This window comes from Aquarana catesbeiana, linkage group LG01 (genome assembly GCF_042186555.1).
Source record: "Aquarana catesbeiana isolate 2022-GZ linkage group LG01, ASM4218655v1, whole genome shotgun sequence".
NCBI classification, from domain to species: domain Eukaryota; kingdom Metazoa; phylum Chordata; class Amphibia; order Anura; family Ranidae; genus Aquarana; species Aquarana catesbeiana.
The window spans coordinates 563,652,198-563,668,957 of NC_133324.1; the positions used below are offsets into that span (position 1 = coordinate 563,652,198).

At 43.9% G+C, this 16,760-nt stretch overlaps 1 protein-coding gene across 2 annotated transcripts in view; it reads right to left on the reverse strand.

Moving 5' to 3' along the window:
* Nucleotides 1-3,185: 3,185 nt before the first annotated feature.
* Nucleotides 3,186-16,760, reverse strand: part of REEP6 (receptor accessory protein 6) — a 35,460-nt gene continuing 21,885 nt past the window's right edge. Inside the window, exons 4-6 of one of the 2 annotated variants that reach the window (XM_073596712.1) lie at nt 9,606-9,774; nt 9,417-9,490; nt 3,186-3,916 (exon numbers count right to left, since the gene is read on the reverse strand). In XM_073596712.1, coding sequence (XP_073452813.1) covers nt 3,899-3,916; nt 9,417-9,490; nt 9,606-9,774 — 261 coding nt within the window. In that variant the 3' untranslated portion in view covers nt 3,186-3,898. The remainder of the gene's footprint in view (nt 3,917-9,416; nt 9,491-9,605; nt 9,775-16,760) is intronic. The other variant, XM_073596721.1, reaches the window with a different exon arrangement.

A 16,760-nucleotide genomic window follows, 5' to 3' on the forward strand; every position in this document is an offset into this window, starting at 1 on the left:
TTTGCAATACACGCTTTTGATCTATCGAAGTCTATGGAACCAAAAAACAGAAAAAAGTCCCTGGCCCTTTCCATAAAATGCACAGATGTGAACTACATCCATAGGAAACCATGTAACTGGAGACTGTAGTGCGTTTCTGCAAAACTGAAAACGCACAACAAAATGCATAGGTGTGAACCAGGCCTTACTGCATATTTTCAGACAGTATTTTCCACTTATATAACATAGTGAATATGACGCTGGTGAAGGTTTAATTACCAGAATAATGACATAGATTAAATGTTATGCCAAAGCACCAATAAACTGAGTGGCACCCCAACTCACTTGTGTTCGAGCCAGGGCCAGATTTACATCTCAGGAGCCTAAAGGGAGAGAATTCTAAAGCGCCCCCTAAAAAAAAAAAAAAAAAAAAAAAAAAAAAAAAAAAGACAGTAAGACAATATTTTTATGTGTGTAAAAGGGGAAGGCTGCAACCTTTGATGTAAAAGGGGAACACTGCAGACTGATGTAACGGGAACTCTGGTCACCTTTACACACGAGTTCTGAGAGTTCCCTTATATCAGTGTCCTTGGAGTTCCCCTTTACATCAGAATCTGCATGTTCCCCCTTACGGTCCCTGATGTAAAGGGGAACTGTGATGCAAGGTGGTCTCTGGTCACCTAAGGCCCCCCCCCTTCCCTTTTACATCAGGGTCCACAGTGTTCCCTCTTACACCAGAGTTCCCTTTTACATCAGGGTCTGCAGAGGTCCTCTTGCACTGTGGCAGGGGGAGCCACATCTCTGTGAAGGGAGTGATCTGTCACCGGCAATTACCCCCCCATGTCTATTATTATGGGGGAGAGATGTCAGCCCATAGAGTGCAATGAGTATGTCTTGAGTAGGGATGTCCATGGTGGCCAGTAACCTTTAATAATTGGATTAAAAAGAATGACAATTACACACCGAATATTGACCAAGACATGTCATCCACAAGAGCCTCTGTGAAATCACTGAGATCCCCCTACTGACTCTCGCTAAGATGTAACATGAGCTGATCCTGTATATTCTCCCAGGAAGGAAGCAACAGTTCAGGCACACTGACAGCTGCTCGGCTCCAGTGTCTGCAGGGGGATGGAGGAGCTTGCTCAGCAGCCAGAAGAGCCAGCGCCAGTTAGGACGTGAGCGGGACAGAAGAACCCACTTGACCCCTGGAAGAGCCAGTGCCAGCTAGGACGTGAGCGGGACAGAAGAGCCCACTCGACCCCTGGAAGAGCCAGTGCCAGCTAGGACGTGAGCGGGATGGAGGAGCCCACTCAGCTTTCCCGGAAAAGCCAGCGGCAGGTAGGATGTGAGCGGGATGGGAGGAGTTTACTCAGCCCCTGGAAGAGCTAGTGCGACATGGGCCCGTTTTGCCTCTCTTTTCTATTTAAAACTGAATGGGTTGTCTTACAAGGTGATGGTTTACAATCACTTTAAAGCCCTGTACACACAGCCCGAATGTCGGGAAACATTTGCCCGTGTGCATATCAAGATTTTGGGTCATGAGGTGAACTGTGGTTTGATATGCCAATTACCTTAGCAATTATTTGGGTGTCAACTCCGTGATCTGCCATTAAATCATCGTGCATACAGGTTGTTTTTCCAGTGTAGTCACATCCATAGGTCAGCCAGGAAGGGGTCATCTTTGAGGCTGTCCCATCCCTGCTTCAATTCCACTATTCACTTCTTAACAGTGCTCTAGGATGGGGCATCTTTCCCCAACATTGCAAGCATATCCTCGCAGATGCCTGCAGGAGTTAGGCCCTTCCGAGACAAATATTCAATGACCGTATGTGTCTTCACTTTCAACTCGACTACATTGCTTTTTGCAAGGAGCACATGAAAACCACATAGCGTGCATGTGCCATTCCCAGACTCAAATATCTGAAAGAGTGGCTTGATGCGGTGATACAATTTCACATCTGTGTGGTCGCTCCATCCACGATAGGCTGCAAACTCAGCCACATACTTAAGTGGAACGGAGTTTCCTGGCATTCCTCTGCGATGCTTACATGAGACCAGACCATCCTCTTCTTACTGATGCCCATGCAGTAAAACCCCTATGGACTTCTTACAATATATAGAAATGAAACACACACACACACACACACACACACACACACACACACACACACCCCCCAAAAGTTAATGGGCCAGACTTGCTTAACTCCGTTTTTTCTCAGCAGGGGATGTCCACTGATCTCTTTCTGAGCAGAGTGGCCAGATGACAGGCCCATGTCTGCTCCGCTTATGGAGAGGGAAAACGGACACAGCCCATTCTGTTCTATGGGGAGGCGGATGTAAACAGACCAGCTGTCCATTTACACTCGATTGCCCTCCTTTCCAATCCAGCCAGATGGGGGGGAACGGATCCCCATTTGTTTTTGCCAGATCGGAGGTAACTAGGTGTAAAATAGACACAAGTCAGTCTGCCTGAAAAACAGACAGGTGGATCTGATCGGACCTCTCGTGCGAAAAGAGCCTGAGCAATAAAGCAGGAACACTTACCTTGCTACCCTATCAGCCAGCTCCCTCTTTGTTCATGTCATGTGGGTGGCCCAATGTTCTCATGTATAATGTACAACCAGACTACTGCTGAAGAGTAGCAGTTTAGTTGGACTGGTCATACAGGACGAAGTCTGCAGAAGGAAGGAATGAGGCAAGTATTGCTAACTAAGGCTAATCACAAGTATTCTTAAAAATGCTGCATGTGTAAACACCCTTTTCAAAATCTGCTCCAGGGCTATCATGTGATCCAGCAGCTGTAGTTCCCCTGTGTAAAGATAACACTTGCCAATTTCTATGAATTCCCAGTCAGAATATCAGCTGATGCTTTTCAGTACCAACCCGTTGTCGGTGCTCCTCTTCTCCACAGCAGCTGCTGCTACCTGACACAGGGGAGTTGGAGGATCACATGATCGGACTAACTATACTTTTTTTTTTTTCTTTTACACTGCTTTTTTTTATAGCATTTGTTTTTAGAATACTTGTAATATGTTTTATCTTCCACTTAAACCCTAGCTGTAAAATGGCTCTATTACATAGTTGCTATATTGTACTTTGATTTTGAACTTTATATAAAACTTGAAATATAACCATTACATCCATCCATTGTTATTTTTCTGTATATACACATATGTAAAACCTATAGAGAACAGCACACAGTCTACAAGAAACACATTTTATTATTTTACCAATTCACGGTACAGTGAAATGGTGCCTTCAAGAAATGCACCATTTGTATTTATATAAATTGAACAGAATATAGTGTTTAGGTTTATGATCTCTTTAGAGAGTTTCTTTGGGCGAGACAGAATAATAAAACTAGGCAGTCTAAAGTTTCTGTACCACCAGATGAAAAGTTACTATTAGCACTGTGAACAACTACTTGTCAGAAGATTCCCAAATAGATTTTTTTTTTTTTTTTTAATGGGAATTTTTACTGAAAACACTTGCCAAAGCAATGGCTACTACAAAAAAACTTAGGGGAGGAAATGCTTTTTGCAGACCTTTATCAAGCAGCTTTACATTTCTAGACTGTTCAATTACTACTTAACTAAGAGCTGGTTAGAGGTAACTTCTAGTAATAAATAAATGGAAAAAACAGATTCTCAGTGAATATTCAAATCGACAGATGTATCCCAGCAACAAACCATTCAAGTAACGTAGTACATCCTATGTACAGACTTTCGCACCATAACTCTTGTGTTCTATCAAATTAGAATTTAAGTGGTACATTTCAGTATGCAAACAAATAGAGAATACTGAGAAGTTAAAGATTTAAGTAGAATGAAAGATAAATCAGTCTTTAAATTGAAGAATGCTTTCCATAGCCTCAATGGTGCTGATCATTTGCTCTTTTCTGTTTCCAGTGACTGGATTACTGCTCCTTTGATTGCTATATTAATTAAAAGAAAAAAAAAAAAAAAGTTAAGATGACATATAGAAGATATCCTGAGAACGATTTTGAAAGAGAACCTATACTGAGTGTATAGGACGCAACATCCTGCATGTACACATGCACTTTCCTTAGAGCAGCCACCACCGACACCTTTGTCTGACATACCATTTACAACACTAAAATGTCCTAACACTCTAATGTTGCAACCTTAAAGTGTCACTAAATGCAAGTTTAAAAAAAAAATACACCATTTGAAGTCCTATATTATGGTTATCTGGATTATGGCTTTGATTATACAAGGAAGGTTTAGTGGCACTTTAGGTGCTGTGTTGGTGAAATTAGAGGGTTTATTTTTCCCCAGAATTGCAAATATAGAACTATCAGTACATCTCTACACACATAAATGTGGAAAGATGTTGCCGAGAGGTCTGTTTAAAATGTAATTTCAGTCATAAGGGAGTGGCAGAACAATGCTTTTACCTTTATTCCAGAGCAATAAACAAGTTACAATACTGGACTGTAATTTCCTAAGAGCGGTCAAAACAAGTGCTTTGAAAAGGGAACATGTCTTCCTAGTAGGGAAATTACATATATTAAGTTTCATAATTACCCTTTCTAGCCAGGAGGTTGCGAGCGTGCGTCCAGGTAGCTGGTTTACTGCTTGGCTGTACAGGCCTGAATACCAGGTTCTGGTTAAGGCCCCATTCACACATTTGCAGCTGTTCACATGTAATCACTCATGAAGCATTGCCTGTGAACGATTAGCCCTTCATGCAGATAGTCCGTGTACAGGGCCAATCACCCACAGGTAATTGCTGCACGAGAATGACATGCGATTGGCTGCAAACAGCTGCAGGAGTGGTCAGCCTCCCAGTGCCATCAATCAGGCTTCCCATCCAAAACTAGTCACAGGGTCTCCCACAGCCAATTGTGAATGGGGCCTTTCACATGAAGAAGTCAGCTGAATGACTCAAGAGACATTTACATTGCTTTAGTTACAGACTGCCTTTTAGATCCAGTCTTTAAAAGAGGGAATTAAAACACTTGTACTTACAACATTTGATTGCTCACCATGCACTGCCACACAGTACAGCATGGAGAGGGCCCTACATTTGAAATGTTTACTTGCAACAAAGGATTTTATACAAATAAAAAAAAAAAAAAAGGATATAAATATGAGTTTACAAAAGCAAACCTAAAAAAAACAAACAAACAAATATGACCAAAACTAACTATAGTTTCTCTTTTAAAAAGGAACACTGCCTAAAAGTGAAGTGAAAACTCAGGTTTAGGAGGTGGCACTCAAAGTAAAATCTGCACTCCAAAGAAAGTGTACCTTGTATTCCTTCTTTTAAGAAGAAGTGGAGGCCAGCCCTTGGCACCCTGCATAATTCTCTAAAGTTAGCATATTTTTGAAAAAAAAAAAAAGTAACCCGGATTGCAGCAAAAAGTCAAGAAGTTTTTACTGTACACTCTGGTCTCCTACCAGCCCAGAATTGTTCACCAAATTAGTGTGAACCTTTTATATTTCTAGAACTTTGACAATGGGAAGCCAGGTGCAGAACACAACTGGGGACATTTATCAAGCAAATTAGCCATGCAATAAGTTGCAAATTAGGCTGCATCGCCTTTAGCAAAGTCTCTGACAAGTTAATAGATCTGTGCATCTGTATTCCTGTGCAGCCAAGTGCAACATATTGCAAAGTTCGAAGTCAGCTTTACTCTCTAAACAGACAATGAATTAAGGAATGGTTAAAGTGGAGTTCCACCCTTTTTTTCCCCCCTTTAAGTACCTATGTTCTCAATGTCCTCCCCCTCGGTGTACAGTGCTAAATGGACATTTTTTTTTTTTGGTTTCTAGATACACATACACACATATCTCTCTATCTGGGCAGCACTTCCTATCCCAGCCACCTAGGCGATAACATTAGGCGACTCCCATTGAATCCTGGGATAGTGGCATCATCTATCTCAAGCAGTGGCGGTGAATCTATTAAGGGCGCACGGGTGCCACCCCCTCTCTCCAGCCACCCCCCCCCCCCTCTATGTATCATGGATAGATTCATGCATTGCAGATATTACAAATGTAATAAGTAACAGTTAAGGACTCTATGCAAATATTAATGTGCAAGTACTGACAATCATGATGGAGCTTAACCGCTTTCCGCCCGCGCTATAGCCGAATGACAGCTACAGCGTGGAACTTAATTGCTGGGAGGCAGTCAATAGATGTCCTCCCGAGCATGAGATCCCGGCCCCTTACCACGTGATCAACTGTCAACCAATGACAGCTGATCAGGTAATGTAAACAAAAGATCGGTAATCGGCTTTTTTCCTGCTCATGCTGACAGCGCGAGTAGAAAAAAAAGGCGATTACTGGCTTGTGTCAGAGGGACAGCGGTCCTGAAGAGGGTGAGACACCACTCCAGTATCTGTGCCCACCAGTGCATAGCAGTGCTACCTATCAATGTCCATCAGTTGCACCTATCAGTGCTACCAACCAGTGGCACCTCATCAACGAAGGAGAAAAATGACCGGTTTGCAAAGTTTTATAAAACAAAACTATAAAACGGTTTTGTTTTCAAAACTTGCGGTCTTCCTTTTGTTTTGGTGATGATTAAATACCACCAAAAGAAAGCTCTATTTGTGGGGAAAAATAAAAATGATAAAAATTTAATTTGGGTACAGTGTTGCATGACTGTGCAATCGTCATTTAAAGAGTGGCAGTGCTGAAAGCTGAAAATTGGCCTGGGCAGGAAAGGGGTTTAAGTGGCCAGTAAGCAAATGGTAAAAAGAAAAAAAAAAAAAAAAAAAAAAAAAAAAAAAAAAGAGAAAAAGGAGAGAGAAGTCCAGCCAAACCTCGTTTGGCTGGACTTCTCCTATGGATCACAAGAGTGCAATTCGTTTTGCACTCCTGTTACCCTTTTTCAGCAGAGAGCAGTCTGAAGTCCGCTCTCTGCTGACATCACAGATGTCAGTCCAGGCACCTCGTCATCCCGACAATAAAGTCTGGATCTGCCAGGTGCCTGGACTGACACCTGGCTCGGCCTCTCAGTGAGCTGCTGAGAGCCTGAGCTGGCCGCCCCCTCCACAACTCAGCACTCCAATGAGCTGTAGACTGTCAATTACAGCTCTCTGCTCATGGCGCTCTGGAAACCAAGTGATCAGTGGTGTTTGATCGCTCGGTTCTCAGTGCAGAGGCGCCAGGGGACAGATGCAGCATCGGACCCATGCCGCATCCACCTGGGTAAGTATAAAACTGCAGGGAAAAAAAAAAAAAAAAAAGTCCTTTTAATTAGGGGGATAGGAGCTCCGCTTTAAGGTTGGGTTGCATTCAGTCACAAGTGTTATTTTAGAGTAGCCAAAGTAGGAATTTATCAGACTATAACCTTGTAAAAAAAAGAAAAAAAAAAAAAAAAGAGATTTGCCCAACAACGTGTCTAAATGGTTCTATTTAGCATTGCTTTGTCTTGCAACAAGATTGATAAATGTCCCCCAATAACTTTTACTCAGAATGCTTTACCCAAAAAATGACTTTTCAGCTCTAATTTTTCAAAGAAAAAAAAAAACTTAAGTGGATTCCTGGATGAAACAGCTATAGTAGAATACATTGAGGTTGATTTACTAAAACTAGAAAGAGCAAGATCTGGTGCAGCTGTGCATGGTAGCCAGCTTCTAAGTTCAGCTTGTTCAATTAAGCTTTGACAAAACAAACACATGGAAGCCGATTGGTTTCTATGCAGAGCATCAGACTTTGCACTCTCCTGTTTTAGGGATTTAACCCCAAGGTCTTTAAACCTAACAGGGTCTAATAGAAGGTGGTAGTTGAAAGTACATAAGTTATTCATCAGTGGCAGCCTAAAAGACAAGATGTGAGCACTCGGTCAGACCCACTACCAAGGAAAACTATCTACTAGGTGATGGGGAGCTCAGCTTAAACAGGTCCATTTCATTCAGACAAAAAGAAAATCACTACCATTTTAAAAAACAAGTTAAAGGATTATATTTTAATGCTCTCACATATGCTTTAGCGGTGGCTTGGACTAACATGGCTAGGAAAGCTTGAACGGTGTTAAATAGTTGATACTGTACCAACTTTTTCCATTTTAACCAAAGGCAAACGTTTTGCAGTATATTCTGGTGTAAGGTTTGAAAACAAACCCCAACATCAGCATTTTATCTTCGGTGTACGCAATACGGAAATGCTTTAATGACAGATAACCTAATGGTTTACTTCCTATACAGAAATATTTTGGACACGTGAATGGTAATGGCTTTCTGAAGAAGCATTTTAGAACCAAAATTAGTAGGATTAACAAAAGGAACAAACTCCATAGCAACGTTTCTATCCGACTGGAGATTCCTCAGCTGAGGAGATAGAAACTACACTGTGTGCATAAAAGGAAGCACAGCCCTGTAAGCTTAGGATGGCAAAGCATACCCCTGCTCCTTCATAATAACAGTATCAAGACTGCACTGTCATCTTTCCTGTGAAGACTGGAAGTTCAGGGAAGCAGCACAGAGAGCAGGAGCAGGCAACATTGAATATTTTAAACTACAAATAAGGGTTAAGAATTTAAACTGTTTGTTGAGAAACATTTATTTTGTTTTGCTCAACGTGTTAAACTAAAAAGTTCTGAGGGTTTAATTCGAGTTTCAACAGTTAGTTCACCTTTACCAAAGAACTGCCTATGCAGGTAAGGGGAGCCTGTAGGGAAACACAAGCTGTGAAGCATTAAAAAATGCCCTTGCTATAGGTGTAGGCCATTTACCTACCACCGGAAGACTGGCCAAATAACTCCCAGAGATAGCATCATCCTGTCTTGCCAGGTTGCTAGGATTTTGCTAAGAAACTCCCAGTTGATTCAAACCCCTTTGCATGTGCTCTCCTCCCGATGCAGTAGCTCTGAACTCAGTGATATTGCGGTGGACACGATAGTGGACCACACATAAGCAGAGGTTTGAGAGCGCATTCCTGTGATGGTGGGAGTGTCTTACCAACACCCTAGCAACAAGGCAGAACAGGAGGATGCCATCTCTAGGAGTATTTTAGTCAGGCTTCGAGAAGTACGTAAATGGCTTACATCTATAGCATGGGCACTACCTAACTTTAGTCAAAGCCACAAAGTTTGTTTTTAGCCGAAAGCTCCCCTTACCTGTATAAGCAGTTTTTTGGGTAAAAGTGAACCAATCCTTTAAGGAATATCTAAAGCCAAAACACACTTTTTTGGTTAGTGTGCAAGTGCCAAACACCACAGAGATTCATCCTCTCGATTTGTCCTGATGTCAATAGTCACAAAGTGATAGGATATCTAATAGTCGCCTTCAGAACAGAAAATTAGGTAAATTCCACTACTCTAGATATGGACTGTAAGCTTTTTGAAATGGGTTATGTAAAGCTGCTCTTACAGTATAGAACACTGAAAAACAGTTACTATAGGTCATGATGATATGGACACAGCCAAGCTGAGCTCCCATGAGAATTAAGAGTACATACAGATGTGCTGGGAAGGGCTTGTTGCCCCCCGTCACGGACCAGAAGAGTTCTGCTGCTTGCTAGTGTCTGCAGGACTGTGCCATTAGAAGCAAAGAACAAAAAAGAAAAAAGAAAAAACAAACAAAACATGAAAAATCCACAAAGCAAAGTAAAAAGGCAAATCTCTGCAACATGGGGCTGATAACATACCTTGTCTGGTCACATTTTCTGCTGTGTTTAAAGCCTGACCACTCAAGTCGCTCACTACACTATCTACAGTCCGATGGTGCTTTAGGAAGAATGGCAGAATGAAACGACTATAAAGAATCTGAGATCCATTCCATGAGAAAGGAGCCATACACCACAGCAAGAATGCACACTGCAAAAAAAAAAAAAAAAAAAGTAACACATTTTAAGTCATCTTATAAATAAAACCCTTGGACTATGGATTCATTATTGGTTGGTAAGAAATGCTGAACGATTCTCTCTAAAATTGCATCTTTAGTTCTACTACTACTGCCTAATATTTCCTCTCCTACATGAAGTGCTGACCTTGTTTACTTGTAGCAGATGATTCCTGAAAGCTTCCAACAGTATAGCACACACTGCTCTGAAATATCTTGACTGCATGGCCGCTTCCACCCCCTCTGCTGTGAGCTTGCTTGCCTTTCAGTAAGTGACAGCACAAGCACTGCAACAGTGTTGGTCTGGGGCAGGTTCCTAGTGCTGGAAACCAGTGCTGTCAAAGCAAATTAGGTATTCGTCTCCTACAAAGCAGCATGGTCAGACAGCGGTGGGGGAAGAGGTGCGCTGTTCACTACGCCAGTGCTGGAACCACTGCCCCTATCGAAATGGGAAGAAGTGCTACGTTTTCTGAAAGCATTGTAGAATAAAAAGGTGGCAGCTGTAATTTTTTGTTGCACAATATTTGCACAGTTGAAACCGACAGTACCTAAAATTTTTCATAGGCATTGCTTAATCCTTTCACTGCCAGGCCCTGCGCTACACATTTAAACTCAGCTGGTAAGACCATTTGTGCAATTTTTCCATTGCTTTTTTTTTAAATCTTCCCTTTACAGCATTAAGATATTTTAAAAGACTCAGAATGGCAGAATGGCAGTGTGGAGATATATTTTTAATTATTTTTTCCCTCTGTGCTCCCCCCCCCCCCCCCCCGCAGCATATAAACACAGCAGGAGGGCAGAGGAGGATCAGTGTTGCGGGGGGGGGTGTTTCAGGTTCAATGCGGGGGTGCGAGTTTAGAAGGATAGTGAGGTGCTGCAGGGATTAGTGCGGTGAGGAAGGGGTGTGTTTTAGGTTAAAGCAGGGGAAAAAGGTTACTTTACTAGCGGCAGACTGCCGCTGATCAGAGTTATTGTTTTGTTCAGCAGAGTCTGCTCCATAGTTCTGATATAAGCGCATTGTCATTGAAGTTAACATGAGCTTATAGCAGAAGAAAGAATGTCAGGTCCGTACGGCCCTGGAAGCGAAAGGGTTAAAGACGTAAAAAAAAAAAAATGGGAAAAGCCCACCTCTGGGCCAAGGAGTCTATCCCCTTGGCCAATACTTCTCTATCGAGAAGTCATCAGAACCTTGGCATTTGATTTGTTGGCCAACAAATCCACCTCTGGGAGTCCCCATTTCTCTACTATTTTCTGGAAGATCTCCCAGTTTAGTGACCAATCTGACTCGTACACTTGGTGTCGGCTCAGGATGTCTGCCAGATGACTGTCCACTCCTTTTAAATGGACTGCGGATATTGATTTTAGGTTTCTCTTGGCCCCAAAAAAAATGACACTCGTTAGTCTGATTAAGGATGGACATCTTGTTCCCCCTTGCTTGTTTAAATAAGACTGCCATCACACTGTCCAAGAGGACTTGTACGTGGTGACTTTTCATCTCTCTGGCAAATGCCCAGATCGCCTGTAACTCCCTCCAGTTGGCTTATCTTTGGGACTGCACTTTTTCCCCAGCGCCCTTGGGCTACTCTTGGCCCCAGTGGGCCCCCCCAAGCACTGGCGTCCATGGTGATACGGACGGACACTGGAAGAGACCATAATAGACCATGCACCAGGTTCTCTTCATTACTCCACCACCACAGAGACCTCCTGGTCTTTGGAGATAGGCGGAAGGTTGTGTCCAGCGATTCCTGCGCTCCATCCCAGCTGTTCAGGATATTGGCCCAGAGACACCTGAAATGGGCCCTTGCCTATGGTACTGCAGGGATTTTTGCTGCCAGGAAACCCAGACCCGACATAGCTGAGCAGAGGGAAACTGCCAGTTTGTTTTGAAAAAAGGCTGCAGTCATCTTCACCTTTTCTACTTTCTCTTCTGTGAGATCTTTTGCGTCACTGAGTTCACCAAGAACCCAAAGTACTGTAAGACCTGTGTCAGGATAAGGTTCGACTTCTCCCTTTTTATCAGCCACCCCATTTTTTTGGGAAAGGAAACGGCCACACACAGATCTCCTTGGAATTGGAGCGCAGAGGGTGCAAAGAATAAAAGGTAGTCTAGGTATGATCCTGGGGGATGAGGACAGGCCGAATGGTAGGGCCCTGAATTAAAAATGTCAGACCTGCCTTCCCCACTGGATTGCGACGTGTAAATAGGCGTCACTCAGATCGAGGGAGGCAATGAAGCAATCTGGGGGAAGAATTGACTTCACCGAAAAGATAGTTTCCGAAATTTCTTGTAGGTCACCCGTTTGTTTAGTGACTTCAAATTCAATATTAGGCAGAATTTGCCCGACGGTTTCCTTACTACGAAAACGTGAGAGTAGAAACCGTGGTTTACTTCTCGCTGTGTCACTGGGACAAGAACCTGCTGGTCTACCAAGTCACCACTTTGTGACAAGGCTGTCGCCTTCTGAGGATCCCTGGGAGGCGTGGCTACGGACGTCCTTGTGGGCAGAGTGCCCTTGAACTGAATTTGATAGCCTTCCCTGATTATCCTCAGTATAAATGTGTTTGGGGTAGTCTTTTCCCACTATGGGAGGAACTGCCCCAATCTCCCTCCCACGGCAACTAAGTCACTGGGATTTGGTGGTTTTCTTAGGAGAGGAAAAAACGGACACTTTTCTGTTTTCCCCTTCCCCCACAGTTTTTTTAGGGGTTGACCCTTTAGAGGTCTGCCCCTGAGACGGCCCTTGTCTTTAGGGATGAAAAAAAAACGTTTCCCTGGCACTTTCTTACTTTTAATAGGGAAAGCCTTTTTCTTGTCTGCAGTATGGTCTAGACATTTTAACCATAAAGCCCTGCGAGAGGAATTTATAAAGGGTAGCGGTCTTTGCCAATAGCTTGACCGACTCAGCAGATGCATCTGCCAAATAACCTGCCGCTTTGTGCAGCATGGGAAGGAATCAAGAATTTCCTTCCTGGAGGTCCCACTTTCCAAATGGCCTTGTAATTTGGAGGTCTGGCTGGACCAATTATGAGCCACTATTGTTATAGCCATTGCTGGTTTTAGATTTGTCATGGCTACTTCCCATGACCTTTTCAGCAGTATCTCCATCCTCTTGTTCATGGATTCCCCAAGGACACCCATGTCCTCAAAGGCGAGGTCTGTTGATTTGGCGCACTGGGAAAAAGCTGCGTCCACTTTGTTCCAAATAGAGGCGGAATCCTCACTGAAAGGGAATCTCCTCTTCAGACTTTTGGGAAAAAAGAAAAAATTTTCTCCGGTTCCACCCACTATTTTTTAATAGAGTCCACCAGTGCGCTGTGTACCGGAAATACCCTGTTTTGGTCTTCTTTCAGGGTCTGATACATCTGGTCATGTAGGGACAAGGAGGCCTGCTCTTCTTTGATATATAGCGTCTTGTAAATCACCCCCAATAAAGGTATTCACCTCCTCGAGTGAGAGCCTTTATCGAGGTGATTTTGTCCCTTGGCTCGGAATATCTTTGGATGATGCAGTCTCACTTGGCTCATCCAGAGAATCTGATTCCTCTCCCCCCCGATTCGTCACCCTCCTCTGGGGCTGAATCTGGGGGAACTGCGGCTGGTTGTTTTGGGGTTTCAAGGTTTGCCAGCATCGACTTAATGGCTTTCATTTCCTTCTGAACACCAGAAATCAATTCTTTGCATGCCCCCTTTGCCTCCTTGTAAACCAATTTATCAATACAGGGTTTAACAAAGGGGCTTGTTCCACCCTTCCTTAAATTTGTTCCTACATGACGGACAGCTCTTCTTCCCCCCTGACCTCTCTGGGTTCTTTGGGCCGAGCCTCAGACAAGAGAAGGAGAGAAGAGAAGGGAGTCAAAGAAAAGGGGGGGGGGGAAAAAACCAAAAAAAAAAACAAACAAAAACAAGCTGTTGTCAGAAAAAAATCCTTAGTCAATCAGTGGGTGTATTCCTTCACTAACACTTATACTGGAGCATCGCGCTGTGGATCCGAATCGTCCTGTGGCTGGCGGTTTTTTTTTTTTTTAAAAGAACCGCCATGGCTCCGGAGTCCACGCTCGCCGCATGACCCAGAACCGTAAGCTGTGCGCCAGAAGTCCACGCCCTCCTTCTGCGTTCCACAGGCCGGAACTCGAAGCTTATGTCTGCTCCCCACTGGAACATTATAGTATCCGGCCAGCCCTGCGGGGAACGCCAGCCCTCCCCGGGCTATACTGGAGGACGACGCCAGTACCAGCTCCTCTGCAGCCTGAACGGGGGACCCAGATGCCTGCCACCTTACCATGTACTTGCAGACCTCCTTCCCCTTCTCCCTTAGGCAGTCCATAGGCTCAGGGGAAGGAGAGCTCCATCCAGCCTCCTCCTCCGGTGGAGGAAACACAAAGACTGGGGAAGAGGGACAGAAGCCGCCCTTTAAAAAGGATCTGAATGTGTGTTTCCTGCCTCTGGAGGTGGAGCCCATCTCTCTAGTGCTGTCCTGGACAGACGACTAGAGAAAAGGGAGTATATGTTGAGCTTAGGAGCTACCATTGCTTGACTACCTGATGCTCCTACTGCTGGGCATGCACTTTTTTTTTTGTTTCTTTTTAACTGCGGACACCGAAATCTCCCTCTGCAGTCACTGACTTATGTATTCTGAGAGCAACACTCTGCTGCTGTCAGAATACACAGATCACTGCTGCAGCAGATTGGCATTTTCCTGCAAAGCAAACAACACACTAACAATATAACATTAACTCGATAAAAAAAATGGATATTTAAAACAGCTTACCTGTAAAATACTTTTCTTGGAGTACATCACGGGACACAGAGCACCATAATAATGACTGACTATCTGGGTTATATGCTACCTTTAGGTGATTAGACACTGGCAACCAATAGTAAGAAGGTTCCTCCCATACAGGAAGTACCTTTAGTTTTGTAGCAAGCAATGAATATCCCAGTAAAGAAGGGAGGGACTTCCGTGTCCCGTGATGTACTCCAAGAAAAGGATTTTACAGGTAAGCTGTTTTAAAAATCCATTTTTCTTTATCGTACATCACGGGACACCGAGCACCATAATAATGACTGACTATCTGGGATGTCCTAAAGCAATGCATTTGAGGGGAGGGAACATAGTATTCCTAGACCCCTTTGAGGCCAAGGACTTATAAAGCTGCTTGCAGCACGCTGTGGCCAAAAACAGTCTCCCTTTGAGATCTAACATCCAGTTGGTAAAACCTGGTGAATGTACGAACCGAAGACCAAGCAGCCGCTTTCCAAACCTGAGCCATAGACACCTGTTGGCACACTGCCCATGATGCACTAACTCCTCTAGTAGAGTGAGCTTTGAGATACCGAGGTGGAACCTTGCGTTTCAACTCATAAGCCTGGATAATGACCTGGCGAATCCACTTAGAGATAGTTGAACTAGTTGCTGCCTGTCCCTTCTCAGGACCCTCTGGCATAACAAAAAGGGAGTCAGTCTTCCGAAAAGAAGCTGACATGTCTAAGTAAACCTTGACTGCTCTCACCACATCCAGTTCTTAGACTTAAAAAAAGGAAGGTAAAATGATATCCCGATTCAAATGAAAGCTGGAAACCACTTTAGGTAAAAAAATCTGGACGGGGGCGCATCACCACCCTGTCCTGATGTAAAAACAGAAAAGGTTTTTCACAAGAAAGGGTGGCCAATTCTGACACCCTTCTAGCCGAGGTTATGGCCACCAAAAAGACCAATTTCCTCGTCAATAGAATCAAAGGAATATGCCTAATAGGCTCAAAGGGTTGACTCTGTAGAGCCGATAGCACCAAGTTCAAATCCCAGGGGCATAAGGGTGGCTTAACCGGCGGCCTTAAGTGCAGTACCTCTTTGACGAAAGTTCGTACTAAAGAATGAGATGCAATTAGCCTCTGGAAAAAAACTGATAAGGCCGAAATTTGTCCCTTAATGGTCCCTAAAGGTACGTTTAAATCAATCCCTGTTTGAAGAAAGGCAAGGACCCTCCCAATCATATACTTGCGAGGGTGCCATCTTCTCTTCTTGCACCAGGAAATGTACGATTTCCAGACCCTATGGTAAATACTTCTAGAAACTGGCTCTTCTAGCATTTATCAGAGTAGACAAGACTGAACCTCTGATACCACAGTCTTTTAGTACCCTGGTCTCAATAGCCATGCCATCAAATTCAGCGACTGTAAAGAAGGATGGTATATGGGACCTTGGGACAACAGGTCTGGACGGTATGGGAGGCACAATGGGCCCCCCACCGCCATCCTCACAATCTCTGAGTACCAGGACCTCCTGGGCCACCAGAATCACTGTTTTCTGTTCCTCTTGTATCCTGCGTAACAGGTGCGGCAGCAACTGGATCGGAGAAAAAGCATAAATTAGGGAATACCGTTCCCCGGGAATCGCCTGTAGGGATAGAGACATGGGATGGTCCAAGGTTTGAACAGACTTGTCCCAAGCCTCCAGGATAGTTTTCTGGAACAACCTGGAATGAAAATGCGCATAAGGAACTGTGCTGAAAGATGACACCATCTTGCCCAGCAGCCTCATGCACAGTCGAATTGAAGGCTTTTCTGCCCTTTTGACCTCTCGAACCAGCTCCACTATGGAGTTGACCTTTAAGGGAGGTAAAATTACCCTTTCTTGGGTTGTGTCCAGAATCAGGCCCAGCTATGTCAAGACTTGAGCTGGACGAAGGGCCGATTTGTCCATATTCAGAATCCAGCCTAGGAACCTCAGGAAACGAACGGTAGTTGTAACGTTTTCTATCAAGGTGTAGTAAGATTGGTCCCTTAACAGAAGATCGTCCAGATATCCTACCACCAAGATTATTTGGGACCTTAGGAATGCCAACACTGGAGCCAGAACCTTTGTGAAGACCCGAGGGGCCGTGGCTAGACCGAATGGAAGTGCCACAAACTGGAAATTACACCTCTCTACTGCGAAGTGCAGAAATCTTTGATGCGGACTGAA